The 14052-nt window shown below is 40.8% G+C and overlaps 3 protein-coding genes across 3 annotated transcripts in view; all 3 read left to right on the top strand.

The window, feature by feature from the left end:
• LOC118428516 (mucin-2-like) overlaps positions 1 to 2336 on the top strand; it is a 7635-nt gene extending 5299 nt beyond the window's left edge. Inside the window, exons 5-6 of the mRNA XM_035838605.1 lie at positions 1342 to 1558; positions 2060 to 2336. Of these exons, the coding sequence (XP_035694498.1) occupies positions 1342 to 1558; positions 2060 to 2316 (474 nt within the window). The 3' untranslated portion in view covers positions 2317 to 2336. The remainder of the gene's footprint in view (positions 1 to 1341; positions 1559 to 2059) is intronic.
• Positions 2337 to 3103: 767 nt separating this feature from the next.
• On the top strand, positions 3104 to 7325 carry LOC118428421. The gene is made up of 6 exons (XM_035838472.1): positions 3104 to 3624; positions 3893 to 4002; positions 4637 to 4747; positions 4975 to 5200; positions 5804 to 5961; positions 6297 to 7325. Exons 1-6 carry the CDS (start codon positions 3505 to 3507, stop codon positions 6460 to 6462), a joined length of 891 nt encoding a protein of 296 aa, XP_035694365.1. The 5' UTR covers positions 3104 to 3504; the 3' UTR covers positions 6463 to 7325.
• A 1481-nt stretch (positions 7326 to 8806) lies between these two features.
• On the top strand, positions 8807 to 12634 carry LOC118428408. Its single transcript, XM_035838450.1, has 6 exons — positions 8807 to 9364; positions 9656 to 9765; positions 10426 to 10533; positions 10759 to 10987; positions 11399 to 11571; positions 11972 to 12634. The coding sequence occupies exons 1-6, from the start codon at positions 9245 to 9247 to the stop codon at positions 12027 to 12029; spliced, it is 798 nt and encodes a 265-aa protein (XP_035694343.1). The 5' UTR covers positions 8807 to 9244; the 3' UTR covers positions 12030 to 12634.
• The last annotated feature ends 1418 nt before the right edge of the window (positions 12635 to 14052 follow it).

Below are 14052 nucleotides of genomic sequence, written 5' to 3' on the forward strand. Positions count from 1 at the left end.
TCTTGTAAATGATGCGGAATAGAACGTATTGTATACAGAATATTTTGCACAATGGTTCTGTACCTGTGTTTGTTGGTTAGTCTGTCGACCAAAATAGCATAATGGATCCTATACTTATATCACGTCAATGGACGTAATTGTTGGCTGACGAAATGATTTCATTCTCAAATATATTTCATAACTAATTATTTTTCATAGATGACAACATGTGCTAATTACAGATACATTTATGTAATCTGCTTGTGTCACTGAAACAGAACTTCCCTTTTTTCTTTTTACCTTCACATACCATGATATAAGGGATAAGTGGCATGGGCTTTACGAAATGACATGCAAAAATGCAAATTAGCACATAATTCGCATGATTCAGGAGACGAATATGTAATTCTATTGTTTCCATGTTGTGACTTTAATACACGTAATCTATGTAATGTAAAGGTTATGGAAGGTGAAACATATCAGATAATGATTATGAAAATGAGATGCTGATTTGCATAATTAATGTCAAAGTACAAAAATTCTAAAGTGCAATGTGCAAATTAATTGTGCACCACTATGTATAGACTGTGCAAATGCGCAAGTCATTTTCTTAATTCAGGACAAAATGTCATCATAAAATGCAGCTAAACGAAAGTATCTGCACACGTGTTAACTCTAACGTGTCAATTACAGCTTCATTTGCATAATGAATGAGACTAGATGACACTATAAATCTGCAAGAGCTAAAAATATTTAATGGAGGTATGATGTGATTTGTACGAAGCAAAAGTAATGTAACTTATAGGTTTATTGGAGATGCAAATCACTAGAAGGATGCAAATCACTGGAAATCCCTAGCGATTTCGCCCCAAGAGGGTAAGGGGAGGCCAAATCATTAGCGATTTCGCCCCGGGAGGGGGGGGGGCGATCTCACTAGCGATTTCGCCCCGGAAAGGGGGGGGGGGCGAAATCACTAGCGATTTCGCCCCGGGGGGGGGGCGATATCACTAGCGATTTCGCCCCGGGGGGGGCGATATCACTAGCGATTTCGCCCCGGGAGGGGGGGCGAAATCACCAAAGGGGGGCGAAATGGGGGGGGGCGAAATCCCTAGTGATCCTGCCCCGGGGGGGGCGAAAACACTAGTGATTTTGCCCCCGGGGGGGGCGATATCACGGGGGGGCGAGAACGCTGTCACACCGGCACGACTGCAATATATCTGCATGTATTTTTAAATTTATGATAGAGAGAAATCACACTAAAACTATCTTATCCACAGTGATCCTTCAGTGAAGCATACGGGCTATTGCAACTATATATCAATAGTTTGTATTTTGAAGAAATGTCTTATTTTCCCATTGTAGTTGACCGATTTTCATCAGAGAGCTTTGGGCTCCAATTTCCAAAGTGTGGAGATCCTTGGACTCCTCAATGGCAGCCTGCTCGTCGACTACGTCGTGCACGTCATACTGGACAGCGGGGTGACTCCGCAGGAGGTGAAGGAGACCCTTACTGACGAGCTGCAGGCAGTCAGCTACACCAGTGGGGGCTTTGACTTTGATAGTTCAATCATTGTTTCAGGTTAGAAACATTTATAACTTTATTCATAGCTAACGGTGTCATAACGTCCAGTACAGTGGCGTTTGTGGAACTGTTGAAATAGGTTGGTTAAACTTGAGTACAGTGCCACATTGCCCCGTCTGTCCAAAAAATAACGTTGCACTGGCTTGGAGTAGTGTCGACATGGCTTCTCTCCTTATTGATACTTAAGTTCTCTCTTCGCTCTATCCTTCGTATTGTCGCCTACGGATGATAAATCGAAATAACAAAAATGTGAAAAGAAGGTTTCATTTGTTACCATTTTCATCTCCCTCAGTTTTTTTACTATTGACATCTGATTTGGTCTCAACATTCGTAAAATTCTATTCACCAATACACGAGAGTTCCAGTAGCGGACTCTTAAGATAGTATCTGTACAGATTCGTACGTTCTGTTAGGTTTGCCCTGAGATTTTTGAAACAACACAGGTCTCCTAATCTAGGGCATTATTTCCCTCCACCCCACCCGCTCCCCTCTCTACAGACCTTGATGAGTGCGCGTCATCTGATCGGAACGACTGCGGGGAACTGTCCACGTGCACCAACACGGACGGGTCGTACTTCTGCTCCTGTCAGGAAGGGTATCGCTTCGTCTTCCAAGCTGGGAAGAAGGATGGGAATGTGTGTGGTGAGTGCAGGTCTTTTGTTGTTTGTAATTCCATTCTCAGGTTATGCGGTATGCCTTGTTTCCATCGGAAGACAAGCTGCTTCACGCTTCCACGATTGGTAGAAAGAGCCTGATAAGCGCAAGGGACATACGAAAAGACGGCGGAGCAAGCGAAGGATATTTCGTCTGTGACATTGCATGATACGTTGATGTCGCATAATGAACATCGTCTTTTGTTTATCGCATGCATTTACATACATTTTATGAGTGAGTGAGTGAGTGAGTGAGAGTGAATGAGTGAGTGAGTGAGTGAGTGAGTGAGTGAGTGAGTGAGTGAGTGAGTGAGTGAGTGAGTGAGTGAGTGACTGAGTGAGTGACTGAGTGAGTGAAATTGCAAAGAGTCATAGCACTGTATCTCAATACTTTTAAAGCAATTCAAATGGTACGGACATTTCAAGGCCATTTTATGGATGGATACCTCACTCGAACACGCTACTAGGGATAGGGCTTTGTTCTACTTCTAGAGTATCAATGATAAGATAGATGTTCTCTGGTGAAAACACGTGTAACCATTAAGATTTGACAGTAATGGGTTTGATTCACAAAGTTCTGACATCCGCAAGACAAAGACGCCTTTGTCAAAACCAATTATCAAGCTATATTAAAAGTACATTCGCGATGCGCAATCGCGAAGCAACGGAAACAATAAAGTCTGATCCTAACGCCACACCCGGTCCCATTGGAGTTGGGTAGAGCCACGGTTCATCTTGTTTCTCATATTGATTCTGACATTCCTCTTCAGCCTGGAGATGTCCTTGCGTCAGGACGACAAGACAAAAAGAATACTACAAAAAAGAATGCTACATGGCATTTCAATCAATACATCACTCCATTGTCTGGCCTATAGACAGGGTCTTTATTCAGTTTGACATCTTCCGGCTGTAAATCGATTTTTAATTAAGTGCTTAAGCACGCCAGACTAGGAAAAATAGTATCCAAAACAGCGGGCGTGTCCTGGATACGGCCGTGTATTTGAAAATGGATATGGTCGTCAGGGACAACATGTTAACAAGCAGACGTCATTGCGTTACTCCCTCCATTGTTAACAAACGGCCATTCAAACGCCCCGCACCTGACTGAGGTCGAGCACAATAGTCTCTGCTGCGTACAGGTTACGACATCGCTGCTTCTTACATTTGGGAGCGACCACGTTGGAAATATTTCTGTCGTTCTCAAAAGCGTTCCAACCCCTGACCAAGATACAAGCTTGACATTTTGCGACTACAAGACATTTCTAGATCTAGCCCAGGCAACGCAGGGCGATGTTTTACAAGACCCTCTTGGTTGTCTTCGTCGCACACCTCTGTAGAGGGCAACAACTTGCAGACGAGGCTACGCGGCACAGTGTAATAGTAACCTTCGCTGGATCATCCACATCTGAGGTAAGTTCGTTGCTTTAACATCGTCGAATAAAAAATCAGGAAAAGATTTTGACAACCGACAATTCTTTAAGCTTAAGTTTAGACTTTGTCTATTGGACTGTTATCAGCGTATGTACTCAGTGATAACATAAACGCTACAAAGCACCTTGCAGTTATCACAACTTGAATGATACTTTTGAATGTTGTATGAACTGTCTTTGATATTATATTTCCCTGCTATATTTTCATGGTTTCTTGTATCTAACTGGTAGACACTGTTTCTTTCCAGATAAATGCAAATTCAACCGCCTTGAAAGAAGTCATCGTAAACGAAACCAACAAACTGTGTCAACAAGATGATCACAAAGCGAAGTGCTGCAAGGACATAAAGTACACAGAGTGAGTATATTTATTTTATTTAACGTTTTCTTAGTATTACTATCGTATGGGAAGAAAACATGAAGTAAAGATTCTATTGTTGTAGAATAAATACTTTCAGGGAAAAAAGACTCCAGTATCTTAACGAAAATCCTACACGTCATTCACAGAAGATCCCCGGTAAAGGTGTATGTTGATGGAAAAGCCGTCTGCTTAACAACCATGACGTTAGTAAATGTGGTTGTCATAATAGAACCTTGATCGTTACAATGGTATGGCTCAAATTCCATATCCCAGCGTCAGTTATAATTGACATATATTTAGCCTTGCGTGCGAATTGGCAGGGTCCGATTCAAAGACGTTTAATTATTGCAGAACCATAGGGTTTTTACACCTCAACGCAAATATTTACTTCAGATTTACACATTCCAAGGGACATGAAAAATATTCTAGATACATGTTTCTTGGTTCAGTTACGGTTAATTGCCCCAATAGTAACATTCAAAGACTTATATTCACAGAATATAGATGGAATACGAAATGGTGTATCTTTGTGGTCACATCGAAAGCTTGTTCAGTTCCTGGTTCTAGAGTGGTCCAATAAACATCATGCCATTTGTTTCTCATACATTTTGTCCTTCTTATCTACTTATAGGCTGGGAAGTGGAGACATCATCGTCCCAGGAACGAATCTGACGGCAGAGGACTACATTCGTTTTCTATCTGTGGCAGGAGACTCTTCAGCTAACACAACTAGCAGTGTCAAGTGAGTATTGTGTATGATGCTATTGACGACGTCTAAGAAAGTGAACTGAATTGGAATTTCAAAGCAGTAGCTTCTCCTTCGTACTTTTAAGTAAAAGGATCACGGATGTATGGATTTGTCCCCCTGTTTTGCTTTGTTGTAGACACGTCCAGGGTACGGCTTCCTAATAACAACTGTTGTATTTTTATGGACATAACTAACGAAATAACATTTATTTCCCATTATAGAGTGACGCTTGCCATCGTTGTGCCACAGGAAGCCGATGAGAATGACCTGTGCCTCGTAGAAACACCCAGCCGCAAGAGGAGAAGTACTGCAGAAGACGTGTTCTTGAGAAGGAAAAGGCACAGCGTCACCACAGCTGCCCCCACTGCCGCACCGAACTATATCTATCTGGATCCTGACCTGGTCAAGCTGCTGCTGAACTCCAACAGCTTCAGAGCTGCTGTGAACGTAAGCATGTGCCTTTAATGTGTTGAATATATCCTATGATTTTCAATACCAACGATGACGAATCTCATGAAAAATTTACAATAGTGTTGTTGGCATTCGGCGTACAAAGAGACGACTAGGCCACCTAGGAATATCCGCATAACAATTGGATGTATAGTGTTACTGTCCCAAAGCAACAGTGTGCCAGTCAGCACTTAAATAACAAAAGCTACTGCATATAGCGATGATATGATCTACATCTCGTTTGGGATAACATTTCTGAGACAGTCTTTGCTCTCAGGACCCCTCAAGGTGGTATCTGGGGCATCGGTGCACTTGGGCATCGGCGGCACGAATTTCAGAGATAAAGAACGAATTTTCTTACGTTTTGTGTCCTTTGTTGTCGATCGTCCAAGTCATACTCTTAAGTATTACGCAATATCTTAATTAGAAAAATATCGGCGCAAATAACACAACAGTGCCGCAGTAAACGAACCTCGCAGTGCCGCACCGGTACCCCAAGTGCAGTGTGATATCACCTTTAGGTTGATTTTCAAAATTAGAATGAATGTTGAACCAGACCGCCATTCAGACGCTAATGAAACCACTGTTCTCTTCCCACAGTCCCGGCTCGGTCTCATCTCAGCCTCAGTCGTCAAGTCTGATGAGAAGAACTGCACCTTTGAAGACGACATCCAGCCGTGGGTCATTGCCCTCATCACCATCGCCTCCTTCCTCCTTCTCCTGCTGCTGGCTGCCACTATCATGATGTGTCACAATGGGTGCGTCAGATCTATCTCTCTATTATATATTATAATTTTAAACTGTACATTCGTACACAAAATAAAGCGCTTACCAACAAGCTTTCAGTCCTCTGATGCTTGCCAAGTTGAAATGGTCCTCCAAAGCCTATTTTATGTCGTTGATTTCAAAACTGTATGTTATATATGTTGTAAGGACTGTATTGTATTCATGCATGAATTTTATTCCCGGTTAAAACTTTATTCTTAAAGTACTAGATGACTCATATATTTTCTTGAAATTACAGTCCTTATACGACTTTATGCTATCTATACAAGCGAAGTACTAATAAACCACCCCGTTCTTGTCGTTACAGATCAAAGAATAGCCCCTATTCCAAAGGGTCGATGGGGTCACTCATAAGAGTGTCACCAGGTCCAGAACAAGCAGGGACTTCATACGGAACATACAACCGTGTAATCACTCCGACTTCATACGGAACATACAACCGCCCGATCACTCCAAAACTGGCCTTTACTTAGAAGTAGGGCACAGGGCGCTGTTCATTCAGCTACAGTTCGCCATCTAGTGCCATTTCAATGTCATTCACATTCGGAAGGAATATCCGGGAACAACCATAACAACCGAATTGATTTCTGAAATATTATATTGAAAAACTACATATTACAGTATCTGTTTGGCGCAGAAGAAATCATCCTACCTCACATGGCCTAGGTGGACAAATAAGTCATTATGATTCAAGACCAATCCAATGTTTAAACTTGCCACACTTACATGTGTCATGACAACAGAAGTCAGGTATCCTGTAGTTCCATCTGTCTCTCTAGGCACGTAGGATTTGCAGCGCCTACCTTTTCGACAAAACGTCTCACTGCCCCACGACATTGAACTTGAAGCACATATGTTGTGAATGAAGTTATCTGTTCTCCATATCGCCAGACATTTATGTTGAGTTGCATCATTCCTTCCATTGCTATCACATGTAAGGTATCTTCGTTGTTTAAGTTTTGCTGGTACGTGTACTAGAAACGATAGTGTAGTTACGTACAGCCGTAAACAGTAGATACTAATATAACATTTGTACATGCGGTAAGCGGAGAATAACATTGTACTACTTTTGTATCATTTCATTGCTGGAAGTACGAAGAAGTGAATATGGATAAAATGTATGAGGTGTAAACCACACGGTTACATGGCTTTTCACGAGGGCATTGTATAGATCAAGAGTTATCGCTTATTTTTGTATCAATTGAGAAATAAAGCCTCTCAACACTGTCATTTGACTGTTAGCAGCTTTCAATGTTTGCCATTGAATGGCGATGTTGTCACCGCTTGCATTTGATGTTTGACGTCAATAAAGGATGCATGAACAGCCGTATCTAAATAAGTGCCTCTTGTACTATTTTACTATTCTTTTTAAGGACCTGGTAGTCCCCATGACTCCTACGACAATGCGTTAGTTACCGTTGGAACATTCATGTCTGAAAGATTAAGAGTTGCCAATATCAGTGATAACATACAGCTACCCAGGATGATATCCTGTAATGATGGCTTAACGTTTTGCGGCAAAATGATAAAGTTGAAGCGTTTTAAGTTTACCTAGCTAGCTTTACACGTTTTCGTCCAGCCAATTACTAAACATATGAATGCAAAGCTTACTGTATCTGTTGTTTCTTCGGGTTATCATAAATTAAGTATGATATAGAGAAACGCACTTAGAATTGATATAACAATAAACAACAAAGTTTATTGGAAATTCTTGCCCGAAGGTGACAAGTGACAAAAAGATTAATTATTCCGATGCGAAAATTTGTTTCTATATTATTTATCTTCAAATCTACGTAACAGATGAACAAATTCAATTTCGTTTTCTCCCTCAATGCCAACCTTAAATATTAGGCTGTTTTGACAAGATCTTATGCAGTGGATGTAAGACTTTTGTGATAGAAAGAGAACCAATCAATAAGGAAGATTTATTTGACTCTAGATTTGGAAAGATGTTTTTCAATATTCGCTTCATTGGCGAATAATGCCTTAAGATATGTGTTAGGGTGTGACGCAGATGAGTTTGAATAACAAATCAAAACAACTATTGTATGTCGTCCATAGAGACCGTGTTTCTGCGGTCAGTACAATAACAACGATATCACGCAAACCCTTTGTACTTAACAAGCCACCTGCGGTCATCAATAAGTCCCTATAGCCTGTAGAGATACATATCCTGTTCTTCAGCAACAATGTATTTTCAAAGACATCATTTGCATTAATTGAAGGTTTAGAACCAGTTTCATCAGGTAATTCCAATTGGGAACCGTTTTTATGAATTTTTATTAAGAGATAAACTGCTCTACATCTCAAAATTTGGAATCGCCAGAATTTTCGATTGAATCAAGTTGAGAACAGATTATCTCTTCAAATTTTAATTCGAAAACTCAGGTGAATGTTGATGCTTTGATGAATAGTGCTGATAGTATCAGTCTTATTTTTCAAATAAAAATGATGAATATATTTTTTGTCGTTTTTGTCCGAGATTTGCAATGCATACGTGATCACATGAACTGTAATGACCAATTTATTCATTTATGAATTCTCAGGGCGGTCCCTTCAGTTAACTTGACTGATTTCGAAGTTAGCTCTTACAAAATAATATGGTGATGTTTTGTTTGCAGAGAAGGATCATGTCCATGAGATATCAAATCATGTGGCTGTTTTGAACAATAACGTGTTTTCGGGTGACGGCAAACAGCATTAGAGGCAATCTACAAGAGATTTGGGTCCTGGGGGACGTTTATTGCGTGCTTCAGCAGATTCTATAACAACGGGTGCAAACGTTCCTATTCAACGAGCTATCAAGGCAACAAAGGGATTCTTGTTCCTACAAACAGGATTATCATTGGATACGACACAAACACAAAACGAACAAAACATTTGTTTAATGCATTGAGACGGTTGTCGACTTGATATTGACAGGGATCGTGCGCTGATATGCAGAATAGATTGTCAAGGGCACTCTGACATGTACCGATCCAGGTAACTATCAACAAAAGGCGTAGCGTAGCAGCGGAGCTGTTAAAGTAGAGATGGTCTCCGCAGATACCAAAGATACATACAGGGATTTAAAGTCCATTGTGTGTGTTAGTGCCCCAGATTACATCTGTCTCTCAGCTTGGGCTCAAGAGCACTGAGAGATATTTCCTACCCGAGCGTGTTTTTCACCAAAAACTTTTCACAAAGTTCGAATATTGCTGTTTCGTTTTGTGAAGGAGGCGTGCTTTGTTTGGATCTCGGTTTTGTCACGGAACGATGTTTTCCAAGGCCCTCTTGCTAGTGTTTTGTGCACACGTCTGTGTCTCGGTGGAAATTCCCAAGGATAATGAGAAGAAGAGCGTTTACGTCAACTTTGCTGGCGCCGGCACCTCAACGGTAAGTGTTCTTCTCATCGTTTTAAGTACTGTAAAGGACGGACTCTTGTACATTGTAGAAAGAAATTAAACTTAGCTATAAAACTATACGTTTTTGTTAGAAATTGTGTTTATTATTATCATTCTGGTGATCCTATGAATTCATTCTCATTCAATTTTATTTACTGTTACGATTATGCTACATTATGCTTGTAGTGAAATGTTCTACATGTAAACATGTTTCCTTGTTTACATATGACATATATGTCTATCATGATCATATTTTTATCGTAAAATATGTTATTTTTTGCAGATTCAGACAAACATATCAGACATAAAAACGCTCGTAAGGGACGAAGCGAACATCTTCTGCAATGCTACCGACTACAAGAAAAAATGCTGTAAGGACACCAAATATGAATCGTAAGTACACTTTACCACGAAGCTTTACAAGAGCATAGGATACATTCGACATTAGATGCTCATATCTTCAAGTTCGGAACGTTGAATATATCGAGGTCGTAGACTGCATAACTCTTAAATTAACCTATCTTTCTACTACAATGTAGCTTTTCATCTAAAATAGTTCCAAAGATTCAACACAATCTTGCAAAATCTGAGGCTGCTCTTCGAACAAAACCTTCCTGACGAAACATATTATTATTATGTCGACACAACCTGTCCTCAAAAACTGTTTGTTTTCAGTTGCTACGGCTTTGTCAATTCTGAGGAATATTAAAAGTCATTCTTTGTTCCTTGTGTCACAAAAGACAATGTCCGTGCGTGTTGAATTATGGAGCATACGTCAGAGCGAGTTATTGAGTTGTGGATGAACTTATTCATCTCCATGTGATGGTTATAAAGCTACGTGCACAAGAACAATGAACATTGTAGACATTTCCTCAATGCCAGGGTTCAATGCGTCTGAATCATTTATGAGGGCTTTATACATGCAATGAAGAATTGTTTTCCTTATCCCCTAATGTTAATAGATGAACACAAAGTTTATGAGTACAATCATGAAAGTTACGCTCAGTGCACGTTAACTGTCGTCCAACTTAACGTATCCGTTTTGAATTGCAGCCTTGGTAACGGGCCGATGATCGTGGCTGACAACCATTCCGCCGAAGAATATGTGTTCTTCTTGCACACGGACGGCGATGTCAACGCCAGTGCAGACAGCAACGTCAGGTAATCATTCCGCTCTAGAAAGCAATTAAAAACTTAAGCAAGAATGTGCGTACGTTGTGTGATAAAGTTCTTTGTTTCCTTGAGCAGTTTATAAGCTTGATTTTGTTGAAAGCTAGTATTTTCTCTCCTTTGAGTCGTGTTGCTTGCGAGTAATGAGACACAGGAACTCATCATCATCATCATCACCACCATCATCACCATCATTTCCTTCCACACCTTCCACAGGATCGAGGTCGCCATCTTAGTGCCCCAGGAGCACCATGACAACGAGCTGTGTGTGCTGGAGGATCACGCCCGCAGGAGGCGGAGTGTGGAGGCAGTCATCCCCCACAGGATGAAGAGACACCCCCACAGCACGGAGAGCCCCACCCCGGCCCCCAGCTCCGTGTACCTGGACCCGGACATCACCAAGGCTATCCTGCAGTCAAACAGATTCCGAACTCAAGCCGCTGCCGTGAGTGTCTTTACTAACCGCAAAGGTTGCCTTATACCCCCCTCATATTAGGCGAAAATCGATCGAACGACGAGTCTGCGAGCTCTAAATTACGAGGAGGCATGACCCTGCTGCCGACGAAGAAATGGCAGAGTTCCCCCCTTCCCGTCAGGGTAATGCCTCCTCGTAATTTAGATTTCGCAGACTCGTCGTCCGATCGATTTTCGCCTAATGTGAGGGGGGTATAAAGACAATCCCAAGTAGATCTGCAAAAGCTGCATATATTGAACCTTTAAGTCATGCTACTAGAATGTGTTAAAGTAACGTTGGTGTTTTGGATACTCAAATTTTCTTCCAAGACAACGTATTCAAAGGAATTGGTCTAACAGTCCACTGTATTCATACTTTTGTTTTGCACCTGTCCACTTTCAGAGCGGGTTTTACGTCGGCGAGGTGTCCAGGGCGGACGGGTTTGACAGCCCCTGCCGAGATGGTAAAAGAGACGATGACGTCCCGTTCCAGCCGTGGCTGATTGCTCTGCTGACCATCATGTTCTTCCTACTCCTAATCCTGTTCGCAGCAACCATCATAATGTGCTGCAACAGGTCAGTTCGTTAGTCATCAATTCTTAGGCGCTGTCAATGGTTGTCGTCTTTCCTTTCCATTCTCTCTCTTGTATCTTTGTATATAATCTCTCTCTCCCTCTCTCTCTCTCTCTATATATATATATATTTATATATATATGTGTGTGTGTATACACACACACACACACACACACACATATATATATACATATATATAAATATATATGTATAACTTTCTCTCTATATAGAGATGAATAGATAGATAGATAGATAGGTATATTCAAGAGAAAGAGAGAGAGAGATTGCTTTAAACCCAGTTTGAGACTGTTAATTACGTGATGCGCTTTGACTTACATAAAGCCAGATATAGCTCTTGCTTGATGATATATGGTGACGTTTTGTCCCTTATTGTCTCTTCTAGGAAGAAGACCAAAGGCTACTCCAAGGAACTGATGGGATCGAGAGTAATTCCACAGTAAAGTGGGGTCTTCAGCAGTTGGTCCAGTAGCAGTGCCTTCTGTATAACCTTAGAGACTCGGAGGACAGCCAAGGAAACTTGTCTTTCTATTTCACTTCAGTAATCTGTATAATTTGCCATCTTAGTATCATAAAATCATGGGGTGTATAACAGTAATGCGAGAACAGTGTGAAAGATACAACTTAAGGCATGTCAGCTAAAATTAAAGGTTTAAGGATTTACAAAAACCTATCCTTTGTTGTATGGAGATCACGTGGGGTTCGACAGATTGGCATCTGAGGAAAGGACGATGAAGAAAGCGAAGGACTCTAACGGTGTATGTAAACTGGGTGGGCGCTTTGGGACTGATGTTTGATCTGCAATGACCACATGGAGCAGAACTGAATGATACTTAAGCGACCATTCCTTAAAGAAGAAGGAAGCTTTACCATCTTGGTGTGACTTTGATATTAGGCTGCTGCAAGCTGAATTCCTAGTCATTGAGATCCCATACTTGAAAACAATTTGACGCCGTAATATTTCTAATTCTATATTGTATCGGGACATGCACAATAACCAACGTTATCGATTTATCGTGGAGAAATGAGATGAAACGTGAAATGTTATTATATATGTCACAGTGGAGATCACGATCCAGGAGAATCGCCGATCCTCCTAGGAGAGATCACGATCGGAGTTTCTCCTAGGAGAATCGCCGATTCTACTAGTATAGATTGCGATCGGGATTTCTCCTAGGAGAAACTACAATAGATATAGGAAACAGATCCCGTGTCACTTCTACAATGTTAACTTCACCGAAGACTACCACACTTGAGTCACTTCTGCAACTTTACTCAATGCACACTTTTACTCAATGCTACCTCACTATTGTCACTTCTACAACTATACTCAAGATACCATACTGGTCTTCTTCTTCTTTCGTGTCATCACTACTGGTGTCACTACAACTATACTAAGGCAACCACACTATCATATAGTATATAGCATCATTTCAACATTACCACATTTGTGTCTTTCCCAGAACTATACTCAAGGATACAAGGAACTGGCTGGAGGGAGAAATTTGTCCTTATATGTCTTGGGGGCATGCAAACTCTGTTTGACACCTGTTTGATCACTTTACAATGGTTATTGGTCTTCAAAAGTTGTGAACTGATGCCATACACGTCTGACTAGTGAATGTACTCAATAGGTGTGAAATTGTGAGTAATATCTTGAAACTCTGCTTGATTTTTTGACACCTGTTTGACAACTTTACAGTTGTTATTGTTCTTCCAAAGCCGTGAAATTTGCATACTGACACATTGTTTGATCACCTGTTGGTGTCTTTCACATATTATAAGATTTTTGCCACTACTTTAAAAGAAATTACTTTATCAGAAATTACAGAAAACATACTCACATGAAATTTACCATGAAAGTGATGCTATATACTATAGTGTACCTTGAGTAAAGTTGCAGAAGTGACTCAAGTGTGATAGTCTTTGGTGAAGTTAACATTGTAGAAGTGACACAAGTAGGCTTGAGTGTAGTTGGTAATGAGTTAGTAGGTTTGCATTAATACCGAATAAAATCATTGTTTATCAAAAAAATTATTGCTGTTTCATACATCCTAGCATCGTTTGAGTTTGGATCGGAGTTTCTCCTAGGAGAAACTCCGATCGCGATCTCTCCTAGGAGGATCGGCAATTCTCCTGGATCGTGATCTCCACTGTGACATATACATACCGAGAGAAATATGTATCAGAATGTTACCTGAAAGTCAATGTGTCTTGTGTGTACGTTTGAATTTTCCAAATATGTTTGATATGTCTACGTATGTAATATCTACGGTAGTAACATGTTAGAATATAAGTGACAACAACACTTTGTTATTGGAACATACAGTTGCTATGGTGATTCACTCGGCACCAGTGACGCTCCTGTTTACGACGTGCTGACGTCATCACACAGTAGCAATCTGATTGGTGAATCATTATGTGCCAATCAGTAGTGTAGCCTTTTAGGCCAGAATGGTTGTTTCA

This window comes from Branchiostoma floridae, chromosome 13, assembly GCF_000003815.2.
Source record: "Branchiostoma floridae strain S238N-H82 chromosome 13, Bfl_VNyyK, whole genome shotgun sequence".
NCBI lineage: Eukaryota > Metazoa > Chordata > Leptocardii > Amphioxiformes > Branchiostomatidae > Branchiostoma > Branchiostoma floridae.

Excerpts from the sequence above, each read along its gene's own strand:
- LOC118428408 (XM_035838450.1), top strand. The coding sequence starts at position 9,245 with ATGTTTTCCAAGGCCCTCTTGCTAGTGTTTTGTGCACACGTCTGTGTC. Across the intron at positions 10,534-10,758 it reads AGTGCAGACAGCAACGTCAG|GATCGAGGTCGCCATCTTAG; the intron begins GTAATCATTCCG and ends CACCTTCCACAG. Across the intron at positions 11,572-11,971 it reads ATCATAATGTGCTGCAACAG|GAAGAAGACCAAAGGCTACT; the intron begins GTCAGTTCGTTA and ends TGTCTCTTCTAG.
- LOC118428421 (XM_035838472.1), top strand. The coding sequence starts at position 3,505 with ATGTTTTACAAGACCCTCTTGGTTGTCTTCGTCGCACACCTCTGTAGA. Across the intron at positions 4,003-4,636 it reads AAGGACATAAAGTACACAGA|GCTGGGAAGTGGAGACATCA; the intron begins GTGAGTATATTT and ends ATCTACTTATAG. Across the intron at positions 4,748-4,974 it reads AACACAACTAGCAGTGTCAA|AGTGACGCTTGCCATCGTTG; the intron begins GTGAGTATTGTG and ends TTCCCATTATAG.